This window comes from Salvelinus namaycush, chromosome 1 (assembly GCF_016432855.1).
Source record: "Salvelinus namaycush isolate Seneca chromosome 1, SaNama_1.0, whole genome shotgun sequence".
NCBI classification, from domain to species: Eukaryota; Metazoa; Chordata; class Actinopteri; order Salmoniformes; family Salmonidae; genus Salvelinus; species Salvelinus namaycush.
In genome coordinates, this window is record NC_052307.1 from 15,297,608 (window position 1) to 15,310,572 (window position 12,965).

The window sequence follows — 12,965 nt, forward strand, 5'->3', positions numbered from 1 at the left end:
AACTTGTAAGCCTCTCTCCATGTGTTCATTTAGGAGACTGACATGTTGGGGACAGATTTTATTGGAAATACGGACTTGGAGGATAGTCATCTCAAAATGTATTTTATTAATTCAATAGGTAAATTGACAGATGTTGGCAGATACATATATAGATCAAATGTCAACACATTTTCCAGTAAAATTCTTATAATGTAATCCTGAGCAGCTAATACCATATGACCAGTATGTTAAACTACTGAGCCTTAAATCATTAGTATATTTGTAAAAATGGATCCAATATGTTGTGGATCTGGACTTAACAGTAACATTAACAGCACCAAATGTTGTTTCCTGTGTTCCATTATCATAATGTCTACTCTTCAAAATCACGATCCCTGACAAAGACTGAACATTCTGGAACTTGAAAAAAATCCAAATGACAGGGAGATATTCATAGTGTGGTACACATTTGACAAGTCCCTGCAGCAAACACTGTAGCTCTGTTTCACAGAGGGGTTGACAACAACGTTGTCCTTGGGCTGTGGTCAGCTTTGGAAGCCTTCCTCTTTTCTCCAGACTGGAACTCTGTTTGGATCTCCAGGAAGGTTTTGTTCTTCGTCTCGGGGACTACCAGGAATATGTATACAGCCACCAAGACACAAACAACCAAGAACACCAGGAAACAATACTGCTGCAACTTAGTCTGTGGGGGTAGAAGAGCAGACCAAATCCATCTAAAGCCAGCTTCAAAACAACCATATCCTAATTCCATATCAGTCAACGGTACTTAAATAAAACTAATCTGATATCAATACATATAACCTAACAGTAACCACCTTATTTTAAATGTTAAGTATCACGAAACAGTTGGAACCTACCACAATAAATGGAAACGCCATGCCAATGAAGAAGAAGCTGAGCCAGTTCACGGACCCTCCGATCATGTACGCAGCAGGCCGTGTGGTTTGTGTGAATAACTCTGTGATCAAGATATTTGTCACACCACCTGCAAAGGACAAAGTGAAGGTATAGCAGGGTTGGGGTCAATTCCATTTCAATTCCAGTCAATTCAGAAAGTAAACCAAATTTCAACTCAAAATGTTCTAATTGAAAAGCATTGAAAATAATTTGAATTTCAGTGTGCTTCCTGAATTGACCTAAAACCTGAGCTAAAGTGTTAGTTTTAAATGGATTTATAATCAGGTTATAAATAATATTGCTGCGAGATCACACCATACTGGCATAGATTAGTTATACGTAAGTTCTGTCGGTTACCTGGTCCCATGCCAAAGCTCAGTATGAAAGCAAAGACACATCCCATACTAAGATAAGGTATCCATGGGCCTGCTCCCTGTGTTCAAGGAAAGAACACAACAATAAAATCATAAACAAACTAGTGTTCCCAAAGTGGCCACCCAAGCCACATTCAGGGTTGGCAACACCAACGTGATTTATTTTATATAATTTTTCTTATGGTAACACACAAGGGTATAGAAACATACTATTGCTGACGTTACAGAAACGAGCAAGTCACATTTAAAAATGCATAAGTGCAATACATGTATCTTTTTCTGATTTAAAACATTCACACAAAATGGAATTGTTAGATCAAAGATGCTTTACTTGGAAGGTGAGGGTCAGAGTGAAGCAAATACACCAGAAAGCCATAAGGGTGTACCCTCCGATGATAAGCACTTTTCGTCCCAGAGATTCGATCAGCATGCCCTGAAAGACACAGCATCTCACATGACATACCAGCAGACAAGCCGTGGAGAAATATATGATCTTCTTAGTTGAAAAACCTAATTAACACATTTCCAGTCATACCTAGTATCACACCACTGGTATCTTCATTAAGTACAGTGCATTCGGAAAGTATTCAGACACCTTCACTTTTTCCACATTTTGTTAAGTTATAGCCTTATTCTAAAATTGATTAAATTGTTATTTCCCCCTCATCAATCTACACACAATACCCCATAATGACAAAGCAAAAACAGACATTTTTGTAAATGTATAAAAATAATTAAAAAACTGATATCACATTTACATACGTATTCAGACACTCTACTCAGTACTTTGTTGAACCATATTTGGCAGCGATTACAGCCTCAAGTCTACTTGGGTATGACGCTACAAGCTTGGCACACCTGTATTTGGGGAGTTTCTCCCATTCTTCTCTGCAGATCCTCTCAAACTCTGTCAGATTGGATGGGGAGCGTTGCTGCACAGCTATTTTCAGGTATCTCCAGAGATATTCAATCGGGTTCAAGTCCGGGCTCTGGCTGGGCCACTCAAGGATATTCAGAGACTTGTCCCAAAGCCACTCTGGCATTTTCTTGGCTGTGTGCTTAGGGACATTGTCCTGTCGGAAGGTGAACCTTCGCCACAGTCTAAGGTCCTGAGAGCTCTGGAGCATGTTTTCAAGGATCTCTCTGTACTTTGCTTTGTTCCTCTTCCCCTTGATCCTGACTAGTCTCCCAGTCCCTTCCGCTGAAAAACATCCCCACAGCATGATGCTGCCACCACCATGCTTCACCGTAGGGATGGTATTGGCCAGGTGATGAGCGGTGCCTGGTTTCCTCCAGACGTGACGCTTGGCATTCAGGCCAAAGAGTTCAATCTTGGTTTCATCAGACCAGAGAATCTTGTTTCTCATGGTCTGAGATTCCTTTAGGTGCCTTTTGGTAAACTCCCAAGTGGGCTGTCATATGCCTTTTAGTGAGGAGTGGCTTCCGTCTGTACACTCTACCATAAAGGACTGATTGGTGGACTGCTGTAGAGATGGTTGTCCTTCTGGAAGGTTCCTCTCCACAGAGGAACTCTGGAGCTCTGTCAGAGTAACCATCAGGTTCTTAGTCACCTCCCTGACCAAGGCTGTTCTCCGCCGATCGCTCAGTTTGGCCCGGCGGCCAGCTCTAGGAAGAGTCTTGGTGGTTCCAAAGTTCTTCCATTTAAGAATGCTGGAGGCCACTGTGTTCTTGGGGACCTTCAATGCTGCAGACATTTTTTGGTGCCCATCCCCAGATCTGTGCCTCGACCCAATCCTATCTCAGAGCTCTAAGGACAAATCCTTCGACCTCATGGCTTGGTTTTTGCTCTGACATGCACTGTCAACTGTGGGACCTTATATAGACAGGTGTCTTCCTTTCCAAATCATGTCCAATCAATTAAATGTACCACAGGTGAAACATCTCAAGGATGGTCAATGGAAACAGGACACAACTGAGCTCAATTTTGCGTCTCGTAGCATAGGGTCTGAATACTTATGTAAATAAGGTATTTCAGATTTTTTGGCTTTGTCATTATGTGGCATTGTGTGTAAATTGATGAGGAACATTTTTTATTTAATCAGTTTTGGAATAAGGCAGTAATGTAACAAAATGTGGGAAAAGTGAAGGGGTCTGAATACTTTCTGAATGAACTGTATGTTAATCCATTGGATGAATAGTAACATTCAGTGTCTTGCAAATGTATTCATAACCCTTGGATTTCTTCACATTTTATTGTGTTAAAAGTGGAATTAAAATTGAATTAAATTGAATCTACTCGAAATGATCTGTAATGTCAAAGTGGGAAAAATCTTTAACTAAGGTTAATAAAAATGGTATAACTAAAATATAGTCACTGCATAAGTATTCAGCCCCTTTGTTCAGGCAAACATAAATTAGTTCAGGAGTAAAATTTGGCTTAACAAATCACACAAGTTACATGAACTCACTCTGTGTGAAATAATAGGGGTTGACATAATTTCTTTATGACTAACCCTTCCTCTGTCCCCCATGCATACAACATCTGTAAGGTCCCCCAATAAAGTATTGAATTTCAAGCACAGATTTAACTACAAAGACCAGGGAGCTTTTCGAAAGCCTCATTGAGAAGGGAAGTGATTGGTAACAATAACAAATCAGACATTGAATATCTCTTTAAGCATGGTCAAGTTAATGATTATGCTGTGGATTATGTATAAAACCACCCAGACACATTAAAGATACAGTTGTCCTTCTGAACTGAGCTGCGGGACAGGAATTAAACTTCTCAGGGATGTTACCATGAGGCCATTTGTGATTTTAAAACAGTTACAGAGTTCAGTGGCTGTGATGGGAGAAAACTGAGGGTTGATCAACGACATTGCACTGACTCCACAATAATGACTTAAATGACAGAGTGAAAAGTTGAATACAAATATACAGCATAAAAAAAATCCAAAACATGCATCCTGTATGCAACAACGCACTAAAGTATTACTGCAAAAAAAACATGGAAAATGAATAAACTTTTTGGCCTAAATTCAAAGCCTTATGTTTGGGCCAAACACAACACATCACGGAGTAACTACCTCCTTATTTTCAAGCATGTTGGTGGCTGCATCATGGTATGGGTATGCTTGGCAAATACTGGGGAGTTTGTCAGGATAAAAAGAAATGGGATGCTGCTAAGCACAGGCAAAATCCTGGAGGAAAACCTGCTTCAGTCTGCTTTATACCAGACACTGGGAGAGGAATTCACCTTTCAGCAGGACAATAACCTCCAACAAAAGGCCAAATATACACTGGAGTAGCTTATCAAGAAGACAGTTAATGTTCCTGAGTAGCCAAGTTACAGTTTTGACTTAAATCTGCTTGAAAATCTATGGCAAGACTTGAAAATTGCTTTCTAGCCATGATCCCCAACATCTTGACAGAGCTTGAATAATTATGAAAAGAATAATGGGGAAATGTTGCACAATCCAGATCGCTGCCAAATGTGTTTTTAACATGTATTGACTCAGGGAGCTGAGTAGTTATGTAACGACCATATTTTTGTTATTTCATTTCTATTAGTCTAAAAAATACAATAAAAAGAGTATTTTGTGTGGATTGTTGACAGAAAATTACAATGAAATCCATTTGAATCCGACTTTGTAACACAATAAAATGTGAAGAAATCCAAGGCATATGAATACTTATGTTCTATGAGAACAATATTGTGGGAATACCACCATGGCATGATGCAATTTGTGATCAGTCATCTGGAGAAGAGGCATGGGGTTGCGTGACAATACGCTCTGCAATATACTCCATGCATGCTTCTAAATACTTGGATATAAAGTATCTGTACTCTGAGCAATAGTTGACACTTACACAGGTGAGGGCAGTGAGGCATTCACAGGCTCCTGTGCCCACAGTTACGTAGGGTATGTTAACCTCTGGAATTCCAGCCTCCTCAAACACATAATCTGTATAGAAATAAATCTTCAAGAGCGAGAGAAAAAGAGAGAGTTATAGAAAAAGAATTAAACACAGGGGCTTCATACTATACCCTATATTGTAAAGTGTATACCATACCCTACACTCTGACAAAAATACGCTTTCAAAAGGGTTCTTCGGCTGTCTCCATAGGAGAACCCTTTTCGGTTCCAGTTAGGACCCTTTTTGGTTCCAGGTAGAATCCTTTTGGGTTCCATGTAGAACCCTCTGTGTACAATATTCCATTTACAGAACTCTCGCGTTAAGTTCATATAGCCTCCTGGACATGCAAGTTGTTATAGAGTATATAGACTATACAGGGCATACATACACTCTTAGGGAAAAAAAGTGCTAGAACCTAAAATGGTTCTTTGACTGTCCCCATAGGAGAACCCTTTGGAGAATCCATTTTGGTACTAGGTAGAACCTTTTGGGGTTCCATCTAGAACCCTCTGTGGAAAGGGTTCTACATGAAACCCAAAAGGGTTCTAACTGAATGGAATATTGTACATTTAAACCAACATCTTCTCATCTCAGCTGACTTGCGTTTATACTGAGAAACATTGCAGCCCTGAGGGCTCATAGGGTCATGTGGTGAATTGGTCTGCTGCTGACGTACAGCATTGATGCCGTTGAGCTGCTGGGCGGCATTGATCAGGATGATGGTGAGGACTTGCCAGCGGAGGCTGCGGTCCATGAACAGCTCCCAGGGCTTTTTGGGTTTGATCCCCATAGCGCTGATCCTCTCCCTCTCCATGTCCTCCCGCTCGCGGTCAAAGTTATCTGTGCCGTGGAGTTGCTTCATCGCTGTCCACAAGGAACACAAGACACAGCTCACATGGTCCCTCTCCTCTCCACGGTTAATTTGTTATCCCTCACACTCATAACAAACAGGAATCCACTCATTCACCCAGCCAACCAAATCAGACACAGTGGGATACACAGTAATATTTCTTTAAGAATCAAGGATTGTGTGACTAGAGAGACATTGCCTAGCAGTGTAACCTTCTGTTATAGTATGTACTGCAGTCATATGCTTGACCCGGTATGTCTCTCAAGGGGAAATATTTGTACAATTGATGTTTCAGAGTTCCAACCCTTCTGATCTGAGATAAAGGTGGAATGATCACCCTCTCCAAAGTTTCCACCATGTGCACCATGTCAAATCAATGTTCAGGGACTGAGAGTGACACAGCTCAGCTCTCTTTTTTAGATCAATGATTGTAGGTTACGATATAGGTTTGCACACTTTGTTCCTTCCTACTTTGTCACTGAAACAACTTTTTTTCTGTCAAAATAGTGTAAAGCACGATTAATGTTGTTTTAAGACAAGTTGTCAGTTCTTATGTGAGAGGGATTTTTACATGTGATTGAAACATACCGGTTCCACATCCAACGTCATCCCCTCTGTCGATCAGCAGGTAGCGAGGGCTCTCTGGGAACCAGGGTAGTATGAGGAGCTGCAGGAACGCTGGGATACAGGTGGTGGAGAGTAGGATGGGCCAGTACTCTTCTTTACCCAGGAGCTCACTGCAGGATCATAGACACATTTAGTGTGGGAACGCAGACAAGACATTATACACCGTCTTCATTTCAAAGTACTCTGCGAGGTAGGCTTTAGTCCAGGATGATCTTAACTTACTTAAGCCCAATCACCTGTCCAGTAAGGATGCCCCCAGTGATGAAAATAGAGGTCCCCATCGCCATGGCGCCACGAAGTGCCCTTGGGGCGATTTCCCCCAGATACAGTGGCTGAACGCATATGCCAATGCCTGCAAATCAGAAGATTGTTAGAACAAAGTGCTGCACATTGACTTACAGGCAAGACAGAACCTTCAATACATCTATATTTTTCAACACACTCATCTTAGAAATAAAGAGTGCAAACTGCTGATGTCAACACTTCACTTGACTAACTAACTGACATATTTACCCGCATTTACTCCAATGAAAAATCGTCCAATTATGAGCAGTTCAAATAATCCAGTGGGATAGCTCAGGCCCATCAACAGAGCAGCCAGTAAGGCAAATGCATTGTTCATCATCAGTGTCCCTTTTCTGTGACACAGAGAATATTTGAAAAATGAAAGGAAAGCCGCACACTCTAGGAGCTCAGATGCAATTATTTAATAACCTAATATCCAATGTTTCGACAGACAAGCTGTCTGCATCAGGGTATAGAGAATATTTGCCATTAATTCAACATTTATTGAAAGTGCCTTGTTTGGATAGAAAAAATACATACAGTCAAATGGATATTGCTAAAATAGTAATAATAGCCTATGTGTAAAATTGGAAACTGACACAAATATCCAAATGGGAATTATAGCCAGTAGCCACTATTAACAAAACACTTCTCTATACCTCCCAAATTTAATAGCCAGTGTTCCACCAATAGTCGCTCCAATAAATCCACCTATTGTGAAAATGGACACGATGCTGGACCACAGTAGAGTGAGGTATTGCTCTGAGATGTTCTCTTCATAGCGCTCCAGCCAGGTTTGGTTGATGAAATTCTGCACAGACTGGACAAAGAAGGCTTCCCTTACTCAATACTGCCTTGAAAAGAGAATGCATTGCTCACAGCTGAAATGTAATCATCATTTTCATTATTTTAGTATTATTATACAGTTGTAAGATCTTAATTTGATCACTCTTTTGTTGCTGAGAATCTTCCTGCACCGCAGGAAATGCTGATGAGCTTTGTGATTTACATAAATTCATTGAAAACCTACAGTTATATTAATAGTATTGTACTTTTCATGTAACCTAGTTTTGGCATAACCACCGATCAAGCAACATTATGCACTAAATGTTTAAATCCTGTTAATGCAGTATTATTTTGTTGTGAACATATAGATCAAATTAAAATCCTACATCTGTGCCCTTGAATGTGTGTGAGAAATGTACCAACCACACAACAGTTACACAAGGCTACTGAAATTACATGGTAGAATTTAAAAAAGAATTACTCAAAGGAGTATTCTTGTTAGTGTTAAATGATTAGTCAAGATTCCCTTGTAGTGTGACCTAAGATTGAAATGGAATATAGTCTTCAGGGTTGCATGTGACTGTTTTCTGAACACACAGGCATGGTTCAATGAGGGCAAAATACAAATTATTATCCAATGTCCTCATCATCATCTCATCAGTTCAATAACAACTAAACCTCTCCTCTTTAGCTATCTACGTACAGTCAATTTAAGTAGACAAATATGGACAATAATGTCTTACCTTGGTGGGGGAATTGATGATCGAAATATTATAACCATATTGAAAGGTTCCTCCGATGCAAGCTGCACAAATTGCCAGTAGAAGGGATGTGTTAGGACACTGAAACCAATAACACACATAATTGGTGGATTAGCATTCCATAATATGTACAGAATCTGTGCAGTAGTACTTTTCAACATTCATTATTAACAGAAAAAGGATATCTTCAACAAGAGCAGCCTAATCATTATCATATTTTACTATTAGATAGCTTTCAGAAGTTCAAATGAGGCACAAGTACAGATCAACTATATTTTAGCTAAGGTTATTAATTACAATAGCCAAGTGTAGACAATGAAGTAAACTATAGGTTTCTTAAAATAAGTTAATAATAATTTCAGGCCCCATTTGCAGATGAAGGACACTTAAAACAGTGGGCTTAGTTGATATGCATTATAATACATTTATGTAACCTATAATTCACTTTTAAACTGTCATTACAAGCAATTTTAATAATAATAATAGTAATCATAATAGTAGTAATTATAATAAATTGTCATTACTGTGTTATTACTGTTGTCATTATTATTACTAATATAGTAATAACACATTGTTATTGTATTATTATACGTACCTTAATTTTCTGTTTTGTTTCTGTGATACCTTCAAGCAAAGGTTGATATTCCGTATCTGTTTTAGTCATTTTGAGTCCTGTACTTTGTTTAATCTATAGATTTTGCTGTCAAGCAAAATACATTTATCTATCTATCTATCTTACAAGTGCAAACATACTCATCCTTAAGCAGAATGCCTTTCGAGAATGTGGTTGGATGCGCAGTAAATATACTGACTATAATACAATTGATCAGTTGTTTTAATCAGTGTCCCATTGTCTGAGCATAACATCGAATTACAGTCTAAGTTAATTCTGCACTCTTTACACAGAAACCGTTGATTATGACTGTGTGAAAGGCATTCCTCTCTCATACACCGGTTACAGATAATCCATTCTGTGTGGATATCGTCATCAAACAGGCTATTTTTTTATTTGTCATTATATCAATAAATAAAGAAAATCTGTTATGCCTACCCTTTTCTTTAATTCTGCAGACTCTTCATTACTATCCATTTTTGGTTAATTGAGCCAGAACATTCAATAGGCACCATTAATGAAAGTTAGGCAACTGCAACCTACTTATGGATAAAAAAAACCTAGGCTCTTTATGGCCTGGTAACAGCCAAGGGCACACAGCAGTTCTAATGTGTGATTCCATTGTAGCCTTATGCTGTATAATTATCACTAGGGCGTTTGACAGCACACATCAACATTATTTTACTCTGTGCTACCAGTAGCCTATGCAGTACATTCACCTCAAGCTGATGTGAAACAAGTTAAGAAATTGCACTCTCCACTGAGGTTGACTATCCATTATTTTGATCTAAAACCATGTACAAAAACAAAAACAATAATAAGAGGTAGAATATAATATGGAAATATGGGATTTCACCCATTTTCATTAGTGAGGCAATTTCCCTCTTTGATCATAAAGACCTCATTGTTTGTGAAGTGACCAACAAAGCTCATAAGCCTCTTCTTGGTCAGCAGCATGGTCATTTAACTGTTGCCAGATAGGATCTACATGTTTTTGCTATAATATCAATCCTTTCCATTTCTAAATACATTTTCACAATGGGAAAAAACTTAAACATATTTTTTCAGTATTGACTAGCATATTGAGCCTATGGGGACTAGATACCTTTCATTCTATCCTACAATAACCTTGCATGTTTACACAAACATTAGACTTGGAATGTCAAAATGTCTAAATTCTTAGCCAATTTGTAGACAAAAGAGACCCTTGCATTAAATTACTTATATTATTTGATGTATAGCCTACTAAATAAATACTGTAAACCGTTCTACTTGAGTTTCTAAACCCAGACGTGCAACATCGCGAGACTTCAGGGAATGCTTGCGAAGCGTTCCAAGCATACCAGGCCGGGGTTTGGGGTTAGAGAAGTCAATGAGATAAGCAAAACTTTCTTTCCTTAGTTGTTCATTTTCTCGAAATCTAAAGGCACAACCTAGTTTCGAGCCAAACTTTTATGTATCTGAACATGTTATTACTCCAACCACGTGAAAGTGATAAACTAACACGTTTTGATTTTCGTCAAAAACAACTATGCAACATCTGCAGTTCTGCGCGTGACGACTGTTAGACCCAATTATATGTATCTGAGTTTAGCTAGACAACATGACATCGCCTACAAGCGTGATCGGGGATTTTTATTGAAGAAGCAGTTTCTGCCTATCTTCATACTATACTGACTGTCTTAAGTACTACTGTCAGACATTTGGCTGGCAATCCAGACTCCTTGCACCAGCCAAACGCTATTCCATGCCAACGGACATTAGTTTCTTCATGTTGACCACATCGCTCGCGTTTCATCCAAACTGCTCACACGGTGAACGCACGTTTGAGTAGCCAGGCGCTAAAATAGAACTTTATTCTATTTTTGACTCGTGATGCGCTGCAAGTCCCGCCTCTTCCATCTCCTCATTGGTTTGTAGGAGCATATGCCAACGTGGGTGATTGAAAGACGAATTGAGGTCCCCACTCTTTAATGCACCTTAAAGTTGGTTGCCAACCGCCATATAATGTCCAAAGAAGAAGAAGACTGAAGGAGGAAAGATTACTAGAAACTAACTAGGTTTACCTTTTTATCTGTGGATTAATTGTCGGAGTAGAGGACCTTGTGCATTTCAGGTAAAATAACAACCAAATGTTTATATCCCAGGACAAATTAGCTAGCAACAGCAAGCTAGCTAGCTGTCCCCAAATTAATATAGGTGGTTCAGAGTTCTTTTTATATTTAAACCTGCAGGTCCTGATCGCGTCTGGTGTGGATGGACAAAATCAACATGTTCGTGATGGTGCATGCACGTTCAAGTCAGCATGTAAGGTATGGACATACTCTTTTCATGCCATTTCACCCAGTGCAAAGTTCTAATGTCATGGTGGGTGTAGATGTTAGCAGTGCTGTTGGGTGTAGATGTTAGCAGTGCTGTTGGGTGTAGATTACAGCAGTGCTGTTGGGTGTAGATTTCAGCAGTGCTCTTGGGTGTAGATTTCAGCAGTGCTCTTGGGTGTAGATGTCAGCAGTGCTCTTGGGTGTAGATTTCAGCAGTGCTGTTGGGTGTAGATTTCAGCAGTGCTCTTGGGTGTAGATGTCAGCAGTGCTGTTGGGTGTAGATGTCAGCAGTGCTGTTGGGTGTAGATGTCAGCAGTGCTGTTGGGTGTAGATTTCAGCAGTGCTGTTGGGTGTAGATTTCAGCAGTGCTCTTGGGTGTAGATTTCAGCAGTGCTCTTGGGTGTAGATGTCAGCAGTGCTGTTGGGTGTAGATGTCAGCAGTGCTGTTGGGTGTAGATGTCAGCAGTGCTGTTGGGTGTAGATTTCAGCAGTGCTGTTGGGTGTAGATTTCAGCAGTGCTCTTGGGTGTAGATTTCAGCAGTGCTCTTGGGTGTAGATTTCAGCAGTGCTCTTGGGTGTAGATGTCAGCAGTGCTCTTGGGTGTAGATGTCAGCAGTGCTCTTGGGTGTAGATGTCAGCAGTGCTGTTGGGTGTAGATGTCAGCAGTGCTGTTGGGTGTAGATGTCAGCAGTGCTGTTGGGTGTAGATGTCAGCAGTGCTGTTGGGTGTAGATGTCAGCAGTGCTGTTGGGTGTAGATGTCAGCAGTGCTGTTGGGTGTAGATTTCAGCAGTGCTGTTGGGTGTAGATTTCAGCAGTGCTGTTGGGTGTAGATTTCAGCAGTGCTGTTGGGTGTAGATTTCAGCATGCATGGAGTGCCACAGTATGAGTCATAATACCCAGGGTTGCCCTGTTCGCGGTTTTCCCAATATTGGGCTACTTTGAAAATTATGTCCTGGGAGAAAATTGGGCTATTTCTATTGCTGCTGACTGTCAGGCAGTGACACAAAGTGAGTGAGTGGTGAGAGGAGAAAGAGCAGCACTTGCGCAAGTCGTGACAACTTTTACCAGTTATAGGTAGGCTATTTAGATTGTCATTATGGAGACACCTATTTTTTCCCCAATCTTTTTTCCATTAAACATATTAACACTCTAGAACTGATGCACATCAATAAATAATGGAGACAAAGCATTGGAAAACAACTTTGGGTGGATTACATATATTCGCTTGAGGTGGTTTAAACTCCATTGTAATGTCGACTTCACTTAAAGAAAATGGCTCCCGAGTGGCGCAGCATCTCAGTACAAGAGGCGTCACTACAGTACCTGGTTCGAATCCAGGCTGTGTCACATACGGCTGTGATTGGGAGTCCCATAGGGCGGCGCACAATTGGCCCAGCGTCGTCCGGGTTTGGCCGGGGTAGGCCGTCATTGTAAATAAGAATTTGTTCTTAACTGACTTGCCTAGTTAAATAAAAAATCAAGCGAGAACTGTTTTACGCATGCTCAGTTCTTGGGTGTCGGGGACTGCGCGAGTGGACGTTTGAAATGGAAGTTATCGCGTGGTTCTTTTT

General features: G+C 40.1%; 1 protein-coding gene across 1 annotated transcript; it reads right to left on the bottom strand.

The window, feature by feature from the left end:
* Nucleotides 1-484: 484 nt before the first annotated feature.
* Nucleotides 485-9,123, bottom strand: LOC120050534 (solute carrier family 2, facilitated glucose transporter member 11-like). Its single transcript, XM_038997124.1, has 12 exons — nt 9,055-9,123; nt 8,442-8,540; nt 7,572-7,732; nt 7,141-7,265; nt 6,850-6,979; nt 6,589-6,737; nt 5,827-6,014; nt 5,103-5,213; nt 1,603-1,704; nt 1,255-1,330; nt 858-985; nt 485-682 (listed from the first exon to the last, which is right to left on the bottom strand). Exons 1-12 carry the CDS (start codon nt 9,121-9,123, stop codon nt 485-487), a joined length of 1,536 nt encoding a protein of 511 aa, XP_038853052.1.
* Nucleotides 9,124-12,965: the final 3,842 nt, after the last annotated feature.